General features: G+C 38.2%; 2 protein-coding genes across 2 annotated transcripts in view; both read right to left on the bottom strand.

Moving 5' to 3' along the window:
* LOC132152657 (cyclic AMP-dependent transcription factor ATF-2-like) overlaps window positions 1-9,575 on the bottom strand; it is a 30,730-nt gene extending 21,155 nt beyond the window's left edge. Inside the window, exons 1-7 of the mRNA XM_059561440.1 lie at window positions 9,495-9,575; window positions 6,741-6,810; window positions 6,524-6,620; window positions 6,320-6,438; window positions 5,558-5,683; window positions 4,216-4,394; window positions 3,228-3,342 (exon numbers count right to left, since the gene is read on the bottom strand). Coding sequence (XP_059417423.1) covers window positions 3,228-3,342; window positions 4,216-4,394; window positions 5,558-5,683; window positions 6,320-6,438; window positions 6,524-6,620; window positions 6,741-6,788 — 684 coding nt within the window. The 5' untranslated portion in view covers window positions 6,789-6,810; window positions 9,495-9,575. The remainder of the gene's footprint in view (window positions 1-3,227; window positions 3,343-4,215; window positions 4,395-5,557; window positions 5,684-6,319; window positions 6,439-6,523; window positions 6,621-6,740; window positions 6,811-9,494) is intronic.
* A 361-nt stretch (window positions 9,576-9,936) lies between these two features.
* On the bottom strand, window positions 9,937-15,726 carry LOC132152659 (ATP synthase F(0) complex subunit C3, mitochondrial-like). The gene is made up of 5 exons (XM_059561442.1): window positions 15,637-15,726; window positions 15,407-15,471; window positions 14,489-14,563; window positions 11,165-11,340; window positions 9,937-10,438 (listed from the first exon to the last, which is right to left on the bottom strand). Exons 2-5 carry the CDS (start codon window positions 15,443-15,445, stop codon window positions 10,324-10,326), a joined length of 405 nt encoding a protein of 134 aa, XP_059417425.1. The 5' UTR covers window positions 15,446-15,471; window positions 15,637-15,726; the 3' UTR covers window positions 9,937-10,323.
* Window positions 15,727-16,039: the final 313 nt, after the last annotated feature.

Raw genomic sequence — 16,039 nt, forward strand, 5'->3', positions numbered from 1 at the left:
TTCTAAAGACAGAATTGCGAGTTCTAATGTCAGAATTGCGAGTTCTAAAGACAGAATTGCGAGTTCTAAAGACAGAATTGCGAGTTCTAAAGACAGAACTGTGAGTTCTAATGTCAGAATTGTGAGTTCTTAAGACAGAATTGCGAGTTCTAATGTCAGAATTGTGAGTTCTAAAGACAGAAATGTGAGATCTAAAGACAGAATTGTGAGTTCTAAAGACAGAAATGTGAGTTCTAATGTCAGAATTGCGAGTTCTTAAGACAGAATTGCGAGTTCTAATGTCAAAATTGTGAGTTCTAAAGACAGAATTGTGAGTTCTAAAGACAGAATTGCGAGTTCTAATGTCAGAATTGCAAGTTCTAATGTCAGAATCGCGAGTTCTGAAGACAGAATTGTGAGTTCTAAAGACAGACAGAATTGAGTTCTAAAGACAGAATTGAGAGTTCTAAAGACAGAATTGTGAGTTCTAATGTCAGAATTGCGAGTTCTAAAGACAGAATTGCGAGTTCTAATGTCAGAATTATTAGTTCTAAAGACAGAATTGTGAGTTCTAAAGACAGAATTGTGAGTTCTAAAGAAAGAATTGCGAGTTCTACAATTCTGACTTTTTTTACGCAACTGTGAGTTCTAAAGTCAGAATAATGTCAGAATTGTGAGATCTAAAGTCAGAATTGTGAGTTTTAAAGACAGATTTGCGAGTTCTAATGTCAGAATTGTGAGTTCTAAAGTCAGAATTGTGAGTTCTAAAGTCAGAATTGTGAGTTCTAAAGACAGAATTGCAAGTTCTAAAGACAGAATTGTGAGTTCTAAAGACAGAATTGCGAGTTCTAAAGACAGAATTGTGAGTTCTAAAGTCAGAATTACGAGTTCTAAAGTCAGAATTGTGAGTTCTAATGTCAGAATTGTGAGTTCTAAAGTCAGAATTACGAGTTCTAAAGTCAGAATTGTGAGTTCTAATGTCAGAATTGTGAGTTCTAAAGTCAGAATTGTGAGTTCTAAAGTCAGAATTACGAGTTCTAAAGACAGAATTGTGAGTTCTAAAGACAGAATTGTGAGTTCTAAAGTCAGAATTGCGAGTTCTAACGATAGAATTGTGAGTTCTAAAGACAGAATTGTGAGTTCTAAAGACAGAATTGCGAGTTCTAATGTCAGAATTGTGAGTTCTAAAGTCAGAATTGCGAGTTCTAACGATGGAATTGCGAGTTCTAACGATGGAATTGTGAGTTCTAAAGACAGAATTGTGAGTTCTAATGTCAAAATTGCGAGTTCTAAAGACAGAATTGCGAGTTCTAATGTCAGAATTGCGAGTTCTAAAGACAGAACTGCGAGTTCTAAAGACAGAACTGCGAGTTCTAATGTCAGAATTGTGAGTTCTTAAGACAGAATTGCGAGTTCTAATGTCAGAATTGCGAGTTCTAAAGACAGAATTGCGAGTTCTAAAGACAGAACTGCGAGTTCTAATGTCAGAATTGTGAGTTCTTAAGACAGAATTGCGAGATTAAAGACAGATTTGCGAGTTCTAATGTCAGAATTGTGAGTTCTAAAGACAGAATTGCGAGTTCTAATGTCAGAATTGTGAGTTCTAAAGACAGAATTGTGAGTTCTAAAGTCAGAATTGCGAGTTCTAACGATAGAATTGTGAGTCCTAAAGACAGAATTGTGAGTTCTAATGTCAGAATTGCGAGTTCTAAAGACAGAATTGCGAGTTCGAAAGACAGAATTGTGAGTTCTAATGTCAGAATTGCGAGTTCTAAAGACAGAATTGCGAGTTCTAAAGACAGAACTGCGAGTTCTAATGTCAGAATTGTGATTTCTTAAGACAGAATTGCGAGTTCTAAAGACAGATTTGCGAGTTCTAATGTCAGAATTGTGAGTTCTAAAGACAGAATTGCGAGTTCTAATGTCAGAACTGCGAATTCTAAAGACAGAATTGCGAGTTCTAAAGTCAGAATTGCGATTTCTAAAGACAGAACTGCGAGTTCTAAAGACAGAATTGTGAGTTCTAATGTCAGAATTGCAAGTTCTAATGTCAGAATTGCGAGTTCTTAAGACAGAATTGCGAGTTCTAATGTTAAAATTGTGAGTTCTAAAGACAGAATTATGAGTTCTAAAGACAGAATTGCAAGTTCTAAAGTCAGAATTGTGAGTTCTAATGTCAGAATTGTGAGTTCTAAAGACAGAATTGCGAGTTCTAATGTCAGAATTGCAAGTTCTAAAGTCAGAATTGCGAGTTCTAATGTCAGAATTGCAAGTTCTAAAGACAGAAATGTGAGTTCTAAAGACAGAATTGTGAGTTCTAAAGACAGAAATGTGAGTTCTAAAGACAGAAATGTGAGTTCTAATGTCAGAATTGCGAGTTCTTAAGACAGAATTGCGAGTTCTAATGTCAAAATTGTGAGTTCTAAAGACAGAATTGTGAGTTCTAAAGACAGAATTGCGAGTTCTAATGTCAGAATTGCAAGTTCTAATGTCAGAATCGCGAGTTCTGAAGACAGAATTGTGAGTTCTAAAGACAGACAGAATTGAGTTCTAAAGACAGAATTGTGAGTTCTAATGTCAGAATTGCGAGTTCTAAAGACAGAATTGCGAGTTCTAATGTCAGAATTATTAGTTCTAAAGACAGAATTGTGAGTTCTAAAGACAGAATTGCGAGTTCTAATGTCAGAATTGTGAGTTCTAAAGACAGAATTGCGAGTTCTAATGTCAGAATTGCGAGTTCTAAAGACAGAATTGCGAGTTCTAATGTCAGAATTGCGAGTTCTAAAGTCAGAATTGCGAGTTCTAAAGTCAGAATAGAGAGTTCTAAAGACAGAAAGTACCATGTTTTATTTATTTAGTAGCAGAAACGGCTTCCATAACAGAAAGAGAGAGATGGCAGAGAAAATACAAAAGAGGAAAAGGTCAGGGGAATATAACTTAAGATCAGGCAACAGCTGGGTTAATATTGGAGAAGCCTTCCAGCGCTGGCGAGGCTTTAAAGAGGTTGCTTTACTTCTTCATTTAATGTTGCTGTTTTTTTTTACTTTGGTTCCTCTTTTAGTGATTGCTCTAAACCCTTAAACATATAGGGGGTGTGATCTTTTTGGCCGGGGGGGGGTTGTTTTGGCGATTTCAAGTATCAACAGTGTTTTCCAGAAATCGCTTACTGCATTTAAAAATGTAAAATCACTGTCCAGGAGCTTTCTCTACACACTGAAGAGAGAGAGGAGTGCGTGTGGGACACTCACAGGGATGGCAGTGGGTATGTGCACGCTGGAGCTGGCGATGGTGGCTGGGATGGCGACTGGCATCGTCTGACCATTAGGCAGCTGCAGCAGAACCGGAAACGTGCCGGACACCGGACTGAAGACAGACAGAGAGATGGGGAGACAGACACAAAATTCATACCAAACATAGGAATAGACATGATTATAGTATAGAATGTATATGCAAAGCCTTGTAATATTAATAAGCTACAAAAACAAGCTATACGGCATCATGCTTTAAAGTCAACATGAAACAGCAATTGCACAGAATTTTACCTTCATAATGTAATTTTTTTTATGAGGGCAAATATTAATTTATCCATCAGGAAATAATTAAATATAATAGATCAGCGCTGAATAAGGGTCAATCACATTCACAATGCTTATATTTTATTTTTACCTTTAATTATAAACGTTAACACTTTATATTAACATTAAATATTGCTATACTATACTGCTATAAATTACATAAAAAATGTTGGCAATATTAAATAAAAAGCATTATTGCCTACAACAGTAACTAAAAAATACCTACATAGCTATTTGGTTTCTGGTTAAAATTAACAACAGTAATATTAAGTTACGCCATGATAAAGTTATTACATTTTAATTAAACATTACAAAGGCAAAAGTTTTCCTTTGTGATGAATCGTGCAAAAAATGTGTATTAAAAAAAGAAAATGGTGACAATCGCTTTGGGTTCATGTTGACTTTATGTGATATAAAATTAAAGTAAAACAACTGCAACAATGTTCAACAAAAAGCTCAAACAAAACCTGTCTGATGGCTGAGCACTTGTCAATTCTATGATGTAAAAGTAAAGGCACATGGATCACAAACAACTGAAACTAAATCATAAATCCATAAAGTAAATGAGTGACCAAAACGAAACACTGAATGAGGCGTAAAAGGAGAAAATGATGGCAAACTAAGAGAGAAGCAGAATAAGTAACGTTTAGAAGTTACTTACACTATTGGTCTACTAGAGGATGGGACCTGGGTTATAACAGAGCTAGATGTTGGAGATGGGAGAGCTTGCTGAATAACAACACCAGCCTCATTGCTGGCCAGTAGTACACTGGGGACTTGGAGGGAGGCAGGACGGACTATAGTGGATGGAGGAAGAGAGGTCGGCTGCAAACAAACCTCCTGAAAACACCACACGAGAGCCAAGCTGCATCAAGCGCTCACACAAAACTACACTGTCCATTACTGATCTTACACTGTTTCTGACTGTGTTAGTAGCCACAGGGAGCACACACATTGTTCACCAATGAATTCATGAGTTAAGAGACTGAAATTTATTGTGCCTTACAGTTGATAGATGACACTGTCTTCTCAAATGTGTTCAGTGCTAAGTGCTTTCCAAGGCTGCATTTATTTGCATTTATTTAAAAAAACAATTATTACAATTTATAATAACCGTTTTATATTTTAATTTATTTTAATACGCTATTAATTCCTGTGATGTGCAGCTGTATTTTCAGCATCATTCCTCCAGTCTTCAGTGTCACATGATCTTCAGAAATCATTCTTATATTCTGATTTGCTGCTTAAGAGACATTGATGATTATTATCGATGTTGAAAACAGCTGTGCTGCTTAATATTTTTGTGGAAACTGTGATTCTTTGATGAATAGAAAATTCAAAAGAACTGTGCTTATTTTTATTACAGTACAATTTTATCAATTTATTGGTCAAAACTTATAAATTTATTGGTCAAAACGTTTATTTATCAATTTAATTAAAAAAAATAAAAAACTTACTGACCCCAAACGTTTGAACAGTACAGTAACTACTGTAATTAAGGAATATGAACGTTTTTAGCTTTTTGAGAGTTCACATTAGATCATAGAGGGCTCAAAGTGAATGTTTATCCATTAATTTCCATTAATTTGATTTCTTCATATAGCTACAAAAAACAATGTTTACCACTGATTTTTATTTTTGTATCTCTTCTGAAGAAATGTATTTTCATCTGAAACTCAGCTGCCAAATCAAGCAGCAAACACCTTTCATGTGTTGAATGAGGGGAGAAGACAGCCTCATGAATCTGGACTGCTAACACAAAGGTTATAAGTTCAGTCCAGGGAGGGAAGAACCGGCAAACAAGAATTACTGGCAACACAATTCTGCACAATATGAGCCTAGGATCCTCCAGGGTGAACTTTCCCTAAAATTATTCTAGTTACTTTGCATGAAAAATCCCTACTAAATGCCTTCCAGCACAAAGTGACTCCCACACAGAGGACCTAAAATAAGTGCTACCCATAAGTGCAAGTGGTTATGTACGGCAGGGCACTGTGTCTCACCTTGTCGTCAGTAGTGGTCGACTCAGGGTGGGGAAGGGGGCTGTCTCGCTGGGACTCAATGGGTGTGTGCTCCTCTATTTTGTTTCGGACAACAGGAGTCGCAAGAGGAGACAAGTCCAGAGGCAACTGCAATCACCACACATACATCAGTGTTTGATTACGCATTTATATCACAAAACCAACAAGGCTGAAATATTTTATCCATCAAGGTTTAAACTGATTTTTTAGATGTTATGTTAGTTTCAGTTTTTTGTTTTGCAGCAGAATTTCCTAAATTGCCAGTACATTTCACAAATAATTAAAAACAGAAACGGCAAAAAGCACACTGAACTAACGCAGAAATTTTGAAAAAGACCCCAAGGACTTGCTCAAAAGTGACCATAATGTCACAAAATAAATTTTTTAAATAATAATAAAAAGAACTAATAATTAAGCAGTAAATCATCATATTAGAATGATTTCTGAAGGATCATGTGACTCTGAAGACTGGAGGAATGATGCTGAAAATACAGCTTTGATAACAGGAATAAATTACATTTTCAAATACCGGTATATTCATATATAAAAGTGCAATAATATTTCACAGTATTGCTGTTTTTACTGAAATTTTTCATCCAAATTAAAGCAGCCTTGATTCACAGAAGAGATGTCTCTCAAAACATTAAAAAAAATCGTACCTACCCCAAACCTTTAAACGACAGTTTATGTGCAAAATGATCACACAGCTGCACTATAAACTGCAGAACAAATTGACATGTTTACCTTTTTAATGTCATCCTCCGTGGCCTTTTTAAAGTCATGCTCAAACGGGCTGGTGAGCTCGTTAAACAGCCCGACCTCCTCGCAGTTCTTCAGGAAGCGGGTCGGTGTCGGGGTCTGGTCTGCAACAGTAGCCCATAAAGCCATGAACAATAATAGTTCATGTTCATTTGCCTTTATTACGAACTGCTGACTCTTCAGACTCACCGGCGATGATGACACTGTCATTGCGTGCCGGACCAAATCTCAGGGTCATCTCATGCTTGTGCTTATGCACCGCCAGGTGGTCTTCATTTGTGAATCGCTGTTGCAGACAAGACAGTCATTATGTAGATGCATGAACCATAAATAGCAATATGAAACTGTAAATGGACAAAAAGCAAGCAGGTAATATCTGTTCAAGTGTGTAGCAGTGATCACATGCCTGTCCGCAGCCAGGAGCAGTGCAGAGGAACGGTTTATCATCACTCATATTCACAGCTTCAGTCTGCCACCTGATAACATGACAAAAGTCAAACATGCAATCTGTCATTAATCAACGACATAATGACTTCAGATCACACCTAAGAACACAAGTGTGATTTATACAGATGCATGCAAAAGTTTGGGAACCCCTTGCAGAATCTGTGGAAATGTGAAAGATTTTAACAAAATAAGAGAGATTATACTAAATGCATGTTATTTTTTTATTTAGTACTGTCCTGAGTAAGATATTTTACATAAAAGATGTTTACATTTAGTCCACAACACTAAACAATTGCTGAAATTATTAAAATAACCCCCTTCAAAAGTTTGGGTACCTTTGGTTCTTTATACTGTGTGCTGTTACCTGATGATCCACGACTGTCTTTCTGTTTTGTGATGGTTGTGCATGAGTCCCTTCTTTGTTCTGAACAGTTAAACTGAGAACTGTTCTTCAGAAAAATCCTTCAGGTCCTGCAGATTCTTCAGTTTTCCAGCATCTTTGCATCTTTGAACCCTTTCCAGCAGTGACTGTATGATTTTGAGATGCATCTTTTTTTACCACTGAGGCACTCCAACACAACTATTAAAAAAGGTTCAAATGTTCACTGATGCTCCAGAAGGAAACAAGATTCATTAAGATTAAACTTTTGAACACGATGAAGATGGCCAAATTTTTCTTATTTTGTTAAAATATATTTTTTTCAAATTTAGTTCTGCCCTTCGTGAGCAACAGAAGATACTTGTACTGTATGTTTCCCGGAACACAAATGAAGTGCAGTAATGACGCCACTTAGAACAGTTTTTTGACTAACCTCCGCCCACATGAATACACAAACAGGGGGTGTGGTCTTGTTGTACTCGGAAGAAGGAAGAGTTGCGTTTGAAGAGGCCAAGACGCCATGTTGTCGAAACGCTGTTATTTTCATCTCGGAGTCCAATCATCTTTGTTTGGGCTTCCCAGGGACGCTGTACTTGGAGATTAACGGTTACAATTTATGTTTAACTCGGTTCCCGAAAATTATAATCCACATGTAAAACTATGTGCAGCACATTTTGCTGAGGACAGCTTGCTCAATCTCAATCAGTTTAATGCCGGATTCGCACAAAGATTATTCTTGAAAGATGGAGCAGTTCCCTCTTTGTCTGGAGAAGGCGTTGTTTATGGACCACAACCGGTAAGTGTATTTTATTATTTAAGTTGGTGCATTTAACAGTTCTGTAAGTTATTACACAAAGGGCAATGCTGTTTAGCTTTGTTAACTAGATGGTAGGGCTGTGCAAAAAATCGAATGCGTTTTTCATGCGCATCTTGTCAGTAAAGGCGTTCTGTGATTAGGAGTAGGCTACATCTCCAGCACGTGCGTTCAGATCAGGATTGCCAGGTTTTCAAAACAAATCCTGCCCACTTGCTTCTCAAAACTACTCCAAAACTAGTCCAATCGCGTTTCCAGGAGGGCAGCCTGCGCTCAGCTGCTGTCGAATCACAACACAGGAACCGCTGGCACAATCAGAACTCGTTACGTATTTCTGAAGGAGGGACTTCATAGAACAAGGAAGTCATCAGCCCGTTTTTATGAAAGTGAAAACACCGGTATACAGATATGTGTACTGTGTTTTTTAACCCGCGAAACATGAACACATGTCATATTGCACATTGTAAACACAATCAAAGCTTCAAAAAAAACACGAAAAACGTGACCTTTAAAGATTTTTCTGAAGAACAGTTCTCAGTTTAACTGTTCAGAACAAACAAGGGACTCAAGCACAACCATCACAAAACAGAAAGACAGTCGTGGATCATCAGGTAACAGCACACAGTATTAAGATCCAAAGGGTACCCAAACTTTTGAATGGGGTTATTTTAATAATTTTCTGTTGTGGACTATATGCAAACATCTTTTATGTAAAATATCTTATTTAATAAAAACATATTTAGTATTATCTCTCTTATTTTTTGAAAATGATTCACATTTTCACAGATTCTGCCAGGGGTTCCCAAACTTCCGCATGCCACTGTATATCAATCAGCATGATTTAATATCTGTAACCATGTGCAATAATGAGTATTATTCTGCACTACTAAAAGCTGAATGTTTTGTGCTGTGTCTGACCAAGTTATCAAAGCAGGTATGACAAGACATAGATAAGGATTTTATAAGATTAATAACAGGGATTATGCATCACTATCTGTATAATATAAATTTAAATCCTAGATATTGGCCCCTATGTGTTTATTATATCACTCAATAACTCACACAAAGTAATGAAATGTGCTGTAATGATCAGGCTGATGTTCACTGATAATAACACAACCTATTGTCACCTCCTGCTTAGCATACCTCTAATAACACTAATATTTTCTATATTCTCACATAGCTTAACTCGAAGCGCTTGTGTCTTTAACCACAGACCTGCATTTCTTTAATTTATTTCCAGCAGTACATGGACTGTATCAACACTAAACAGATTGTTTACATCAGTCTCAGAGGCTAATCAAAGCTTAGCCTCATCTCTCATTCATTTCAATGGGACCTCGGCTAGCTGTTAGCATGCGTCGCCATATTAACAACAAAGAAACACCGACGAGCTCTGAATGCGTCATAAAACTGCATTTCACTGGGTTACATATTCAGACTATTCTGCTAGCCACCCGAAAGCTCGTTTCTAAAGCCGTGTTTGCTTATAATGACAGTGCACTGATGCGCTTACTCACCCGCAGGCTGAACCCTGAAGAGCCAAAGCCCACTAATACCACCTCTCGCGAGAGTTGGGAACTGTGCTAAAAACTTAATAGCCGACAATCTCGCGAGAATCAGACAATCCACTTGACCCAGAGCCAAAGCCATTTAAACTCTGACCTCGCGATAAAAGAATGCTCTGCTGACCCCTACAGAGAGAAAGCACACTGACATCTCGCGAGTGATGAGCTCTGCTTTGCAGAATTGCTTTTAAAATTTGAACTTAGTTTATATCCGATTTAACGCTTGGCTTTTTAATGTAATGCATGATACTTGTGCATAAGCAAAATATGTTTCACTGTAGTTCTCTTCATAAGGCTGCAAACATCTTTAGCGTCTTTTGTTATGTGTTAGTAAACCCTGAAAACAGTGTAAGTGATATTGTGAGAATTAAAATAAACAGACAACACAAAAATGTGTTAAACTGTGATCTAAATTTATTTAATGCAATTTACAAAAGCAATAGAGGTTTTAATTGGCTTTAAACCAACTGCTATAAATGTCCAGTCATACTATTGGCAGGCAGTTTAACCCCTGAAGACACCCTTACAGTCTACAGACCCTCACAGCAGCTCTAATCTGATGAACAGACAGTGATGTCAGCTTCATGATCTCCATGGTGAGCTTCAGCTTGATATAAAGAGTTAAACCAGTTTTAGTTGTTACATGATTCGTTTTAAAAGAGTGGATTTAACATTCATACATTTTTTTTTCTCTCACAGAGACCAACAGCAGACATTTAGGTAGCAACAGCACTGTTTACTAGTCACAGTTATACTAAATGTGTCCATAACCAGCAGATTTTCACATGGCGAACAAGATCAAGAAAGCAACCATCAAACAGAAGAGCCCCATGGCTTCAGACAGAGCGAAGCCCAGGATGGCGTAAGAGAAGAGCTGCTGCTTTAGAGACGGGTTCCTGCAAAATAACACACAACCGTCTTATTAAATCTCGCTTACATTAACAGATGTTTGCAAACATCTTGACAATATTAAAAAATTGCTTTGAAATGCATAAATGCTTTCATAAACCAACTAGCTAGTGGTGAAATAGGCAGCAACTGATATATTATATATACACATATATACATAGACATATACATATATATACACACACATATATATATATATATATATATATATAAAAAAAAACACACTTTTATTTAACTAGGATGCATTTAACTGACCAAAAGTAACAGCAAATACTTTTACACTGCTGAAGAAAATTTCTATTTCAAATAATTACTGTTCTTTTGAACTTTCTATTCATAACAGAATCCTGAAAAAACAAAAATCAGTTTTCAATATCAACGGTTTCTTAAGCAGTAAATCATCATTTTGAATGATTTCTGAAGGATCATGTGACACTGAAGACTGGAGTAATGATGCTGAAAATACAGGAATAAATTTTAAATAATATTTGAATTAATTTTTTTCCCCTATATTACCGTTTTTACTGTATTTTTGATCAAATAAATGGAGTGAACATAAGAGACTTCTCTTAAAAAAAAAAAACACTCAAATGTTTCATGGTAGTGTATAATGTCACAAATCATGTGATGTATATATATATATATATATATATATATAGTGATGTGAAATTAATAGATAACACATCATAATATGAAATGTTGCTGTGTTTTACCTGGCATATCCGATGATAAGGCTCCCGAACACGGTTCCGATCCCAGCACCGGATCCAGCCACCCCCACAGTGGCAGCTCCCGCTCCGATGAACTTGGCAGCGGTGTCAATGTCACGGCTTACAGCGCTGGTCTGGAGACTCCTGAGGGCCACCTGAGGCAGGACAGCAGCACTGACCTACAGCAGGAAGAGAGGACCAACTCAACCTCTACATCACAACTGCTGTCCCACAACAGCAACAGCCAGAGCTCAGGCATTTCTGATCAGAGGAGGAGTAGGGAAGTACGGCAATTATAATAATTTGGGGAAGTCGTGGCCTAATGGTTAGAGAGTCGGACTCCCAATCGAAAGGTTGTGAGTTCGAGTCCCGGGCCGGCAGGAATTTGTCGGTGGGGGGAGTGCATGTACAGTTCTCTCTCCACCTTCAATACCACGACTTAGGTGCCCTTGAGCAAGGCACCGAACCCCCAACTGCTCCCCGGGCGCCGCAGCATAAATGGCTGCCCACTGCTCTGGGTGTGTGCTCACAGTGTGTGTGTGTGTGTTCACTGCTCTGTGTGTGTGCATTTCGGATGGGTTAAATGCAGAGCACAAATTCTGAGTATGGGTCACCATACTTGGCTGAATGTCACTTCACTTTACTTTAAACACCTTAAAGAGACAGTTCCCACTAGGGCTGCACGATATTGGGAAAAAATGACATTTGCGATATTTTATTTTTCTGCGATATATATTGCGATATTTTTTCTTACAAACAAAAATGGGGTGAGCACACTTACATTCTCATTTTAAATGATTTAAACATCGACACCATCGCGTCAATTGATTAATATGCGGGAGGGAGAGAGAGCAAGACAGCGCTCCTGTTGTTTGAAGACGGCTCGCTCTCTCTCTCTCGCGCTCTCTCTCTCTGTCTCTCTCTCTCTCCTTCTCTGTCTCTCTCGCGCGCTCTCTCTCTCTCTCTCTCTCTCTCTCTCTGTCGCTCTCTCGCGCGCTCTCTCTCTCTCTCTGTCTCTCTCTCGCGCGCGCTCTCTCTCTCTGTCTCTCGCGCGCGCTCTCTCTCTCTCTGTCTCTCGCGCGCGCTCTCTCTCTCTCTCTCTCTCTCTCTGTCTCTCGCGCGCGCGCTCTCTCTCCCTGTCTCTCGCGCGCGCACGCTCTCTCTCCCTCTCTGTCTCTCTTGCGCGCTCTCTCTGTGTCTCTCTCGCGCTCTCTCTGCCCTGTTAAACTTGCATGTGTTTTTCAGTCCTGTCAATGAAAAAACTTTCACTCTATGATGGTTAAGCTGTGCAATTAATCTGCGAATCACATTCGTCAAGGGCCGGGGAGCAGCTGGCCCGTACAGTTAATGAATAACAGATCAACTACAACAGCCTACATCGCACATCCTGCGATGTGACTATCGTGGATTCGTACATCGCGATATCGATGCTTAAACGACACATCGTGCAGCCCTAGTTCCCACAGAAATGAGAGTTCTGTCATCATAAACCTTTAAGACTAGTTAACTTTTGAAACAAATAATTTTCATGAAACCTGAGAAGTATCTTTCCCTCCAGTGAAAGTCCAGATAATTCAAAAAGGTCATTAAGGCGTTATAAAGTTAACTTATATTAATAGTGCCATTTCATTGAAGTCTTATGATGAGATACAAACGCTTTATATGATGAGAAGGTTTGATTTAGTCTTAACCAAAGTCTGCAGGCTTAGAATAACATGAGTGTGGACAAATGATGACAGTTTTCATTAAGTGAACTACCCCTAACATGCTTGCTGTGGATCAGACAAACTATTTCAAAGTAGGGTTATGCCGGTATCAAATTTTCCTGTTGCGATTAATTGCCCATGCTTTTATCACGGTAAACGGTATTATCACGGTATTGAAATTTAGGCCCGGTTTCACAGACAGGGCTTAGACTAAGCCAGGATTAGACCATAGATCAATTAGGACATTTAAGTAATTTTTATAAACATGCTTCGAAAAAAAAACATTACCGATGTGCATCTTAAAACTAAAAAGGCACTGATATATTTTTAAGATCAGTCAGTGCAAGTTTATTTCAGTGGAAACAGCTCAGACTTACATTTTAGTCTAGGACTAGTCTTAAGCCCTGTCTGTGAAACCAGGGGTTTGTTTAAAAAAGTGCTAAAAATATAGTATAATAGGTTAAATAACTTTTTTCCTAATAACAAAAATAACTGAACATTTAAAAAAATAAATAGTTAAAAGTTTTGCACAGATTAAAGTGCAAAAGAACTATAAAGACCCATAGGTATCACTTTACAATCTCAGTTAACCATTAACATTGACCATTAACATGAGACTGTTTCTGTCTGTGGTGTTTTATTTTTAAATATTTTAACAAGAAAAGTAGGCTAATTATTGTGTTTAAATGTCTTGTCGCTTGCTTGAGCAGCTTATTATACAAAAAAAGTAAAATTCATGAATAATGTGTTGTTTATATTTATTGAGTTTAAACTAATGTCTATATGAAATATTGTTACTGCTCTGTGATAAAAGAAAAAAAAATATATTTTTTACATGATATGAAATCAAAACATTGAACAAATGTTGTGTTTGTTGACTAAACAGACGCGGATCCGTAGCGGACTGCAAACACGTCATGTGTGAAAGCACAATGAGTCCGTGCTGCGGACTGCATATGCACCGCAGGCAGATTATGCATATATAATATCCATTTTATGCAAGTGCTGTCGGGCTAAAATTGTCGCCAAAGGCGGCAACACGAGCAATTTGCTCCAGCACCTTAGCCACAAGCACGTCTTGGAATATCAACCAATAGAAAATGCATTGTACACCTGATTATGCATGAAAAAAACCCCGTCATAAACCGGACAACTGGCATAATTTTGAACAAAAAAAAAAACGGTATATACAATTTTGGTCAAACCGCCCAGCACTTATTATACGTAAAATAATTTGTACGTTAACATCATCTACAAGGATTGACCTTTAAAAGTAGCTAACTTTGTTTCATTTACTCACCCCCCTTTTAATCCAAGATGTTCATGTCTTTCTGTGTTCAGTGACAGTCGCATAAAAATTAAGGTTTTAGAGAAAAACTGATTGTTTGGCTAGATAAGAGCCTTATTCCTCAGCTGGGATCGTGTAGAGCTCTTTAAAGCTGCACTGAAACTGAAGATTTGGATCTTCAACCTGTTGATCTCATTAAAGTCCATTATATGGAGAAAAATCCTGGAATGTTTTCCACATCATTTTTGACTGAAGCAAGAAAGACACGAACATCTTGATGAAATGAGTTTCAACAAATAGAGAGAGAGAGATACAGCAGGTTTTGACGGTCACCTCTGGTTTGACCTCTGGTCTGGAAAGCACAGCGGAAGAAACTGGCCTGTACAGGGACCTGGAGGCCGCACGCACCTAAAACACACACAAACACACTGTCAAATACATCCTAGACTGTGGTCAAAAACAGTGGTGAATCTGAACAGTGGAGAACATACATTTACATTTAGCAGACGCCTTTATCCAAAGCGACTTACAGTGCATTCAGGCACCACATTTATTTATTGTTTTTACCAGTATGCGTAATGGAAATTGAACCCACAAACTTTTGTGCTGCTAACACAATGCTCTACCACCGAGCCACAGAAACACTAGTCCCTGTGTAGAACAGTAGATAACAGTCTTCTGAAAAACATGAGTTCTGGAAAAAGCAGTATGTGCTTAACTTACGGCTCAAGGTCTGCCACAGGACTAATGCATGCAACGCTGTTTAAAGACGACATTTCTATAAAAGTCTTCAGCTTCTTTAAAACTCATCAACTTGAGAGTGTTAACCAACAAGTGCATACTACACAGATGTCAACACCAACACACTGCCTGTTAAACTAAGCTGATAACGTAAATGTGGCAGGTTCAGACCCTTGATTAAGACCCCAGGTTACTCCAGAGGACAGTTACTCGAAAACTCAAGCCAATCTATGTGAGGCAGGACAGGAAGTGGTTTTATGCCCTTCTGATACAGAAAGAGCAGGCTGGGCGCCACAGTAAGCATCCACTAACACATGCTGCGGAGGGGATGAGTGTTATTAATCAGCACAGCGCTTGATCAAAGCCTGCTAGCCGTCCTGCCAACTCACAACTTCCAAAGTGAAGAACAAGGTCAAAGGTCAAGTGTGTGACGCGTGACGTTAGCCCGTTTAAACGCGTCTATGAATGAATGAATCAGTTACTGTGTCCTCTGAAGCGGGCTTCACTCACCAGGGCGCGCGTGGAGGAGAACTTCGCACAGCTGAGCATCTTCAGAGCCGAGGGACTTTAGGTTTCTGCAAATACAAAATATTAGGTCAGAGAAGACTTTTAGAAATACGGCAGTGGTAGGCAGCGGATGAGTCTCCTAATGCTATCCCGATGAACCCCGCGGCTCTGAGTCGATGCACAGCGAGGATGATTGTAGATGATTTGTTTAATGAGAAGGATACTCTACTCACCGAAGACAGAGGTCGAACAGCCGGCTGTTCTGCGCCTGCGCACAACCCACGCTGCGCAAGGACCCGGATAAAGGCGTGACGTCGATGCAAGGCCGCCGCTTTAGTGCTTTATTGGAAAGACCTCAGAGACAATGAATTCACAAAGCCACATACATCCCAAATAGTTTTTAAACACGCCATTATTATTTTAATGTATGAACTATAATTGTGTTTTTGTATAAACATGGACAGCAGCCTTAGAGCTTTTCATATTTAAAGATTAAATATTTGTTTATTTGTTTATTTACTTTTAAAAACATATCTAGCTTAAATGTATTTATTAATTATTGCTGGAATTTAAATACATAACATAAAACATATTAAATTACAAGTGGGCACGCAAAAGAAAAGAAAAAAATTAAAT

The sequence above is a fragment of the Carassius carassius genome, chromosome 11, assembly GCF_963082965.1.
Source record: "Carassius carassius chromosome 11, fCarCar2.1, whole genome shotgun sequence".
Taxonomy (NCBI): domain Eukaryota; kingdom Metazoa; phylum Chordata; class Actinopteri; order Cypriniformes; family Cyprinidae; genus Carassius; species Carassius carassius.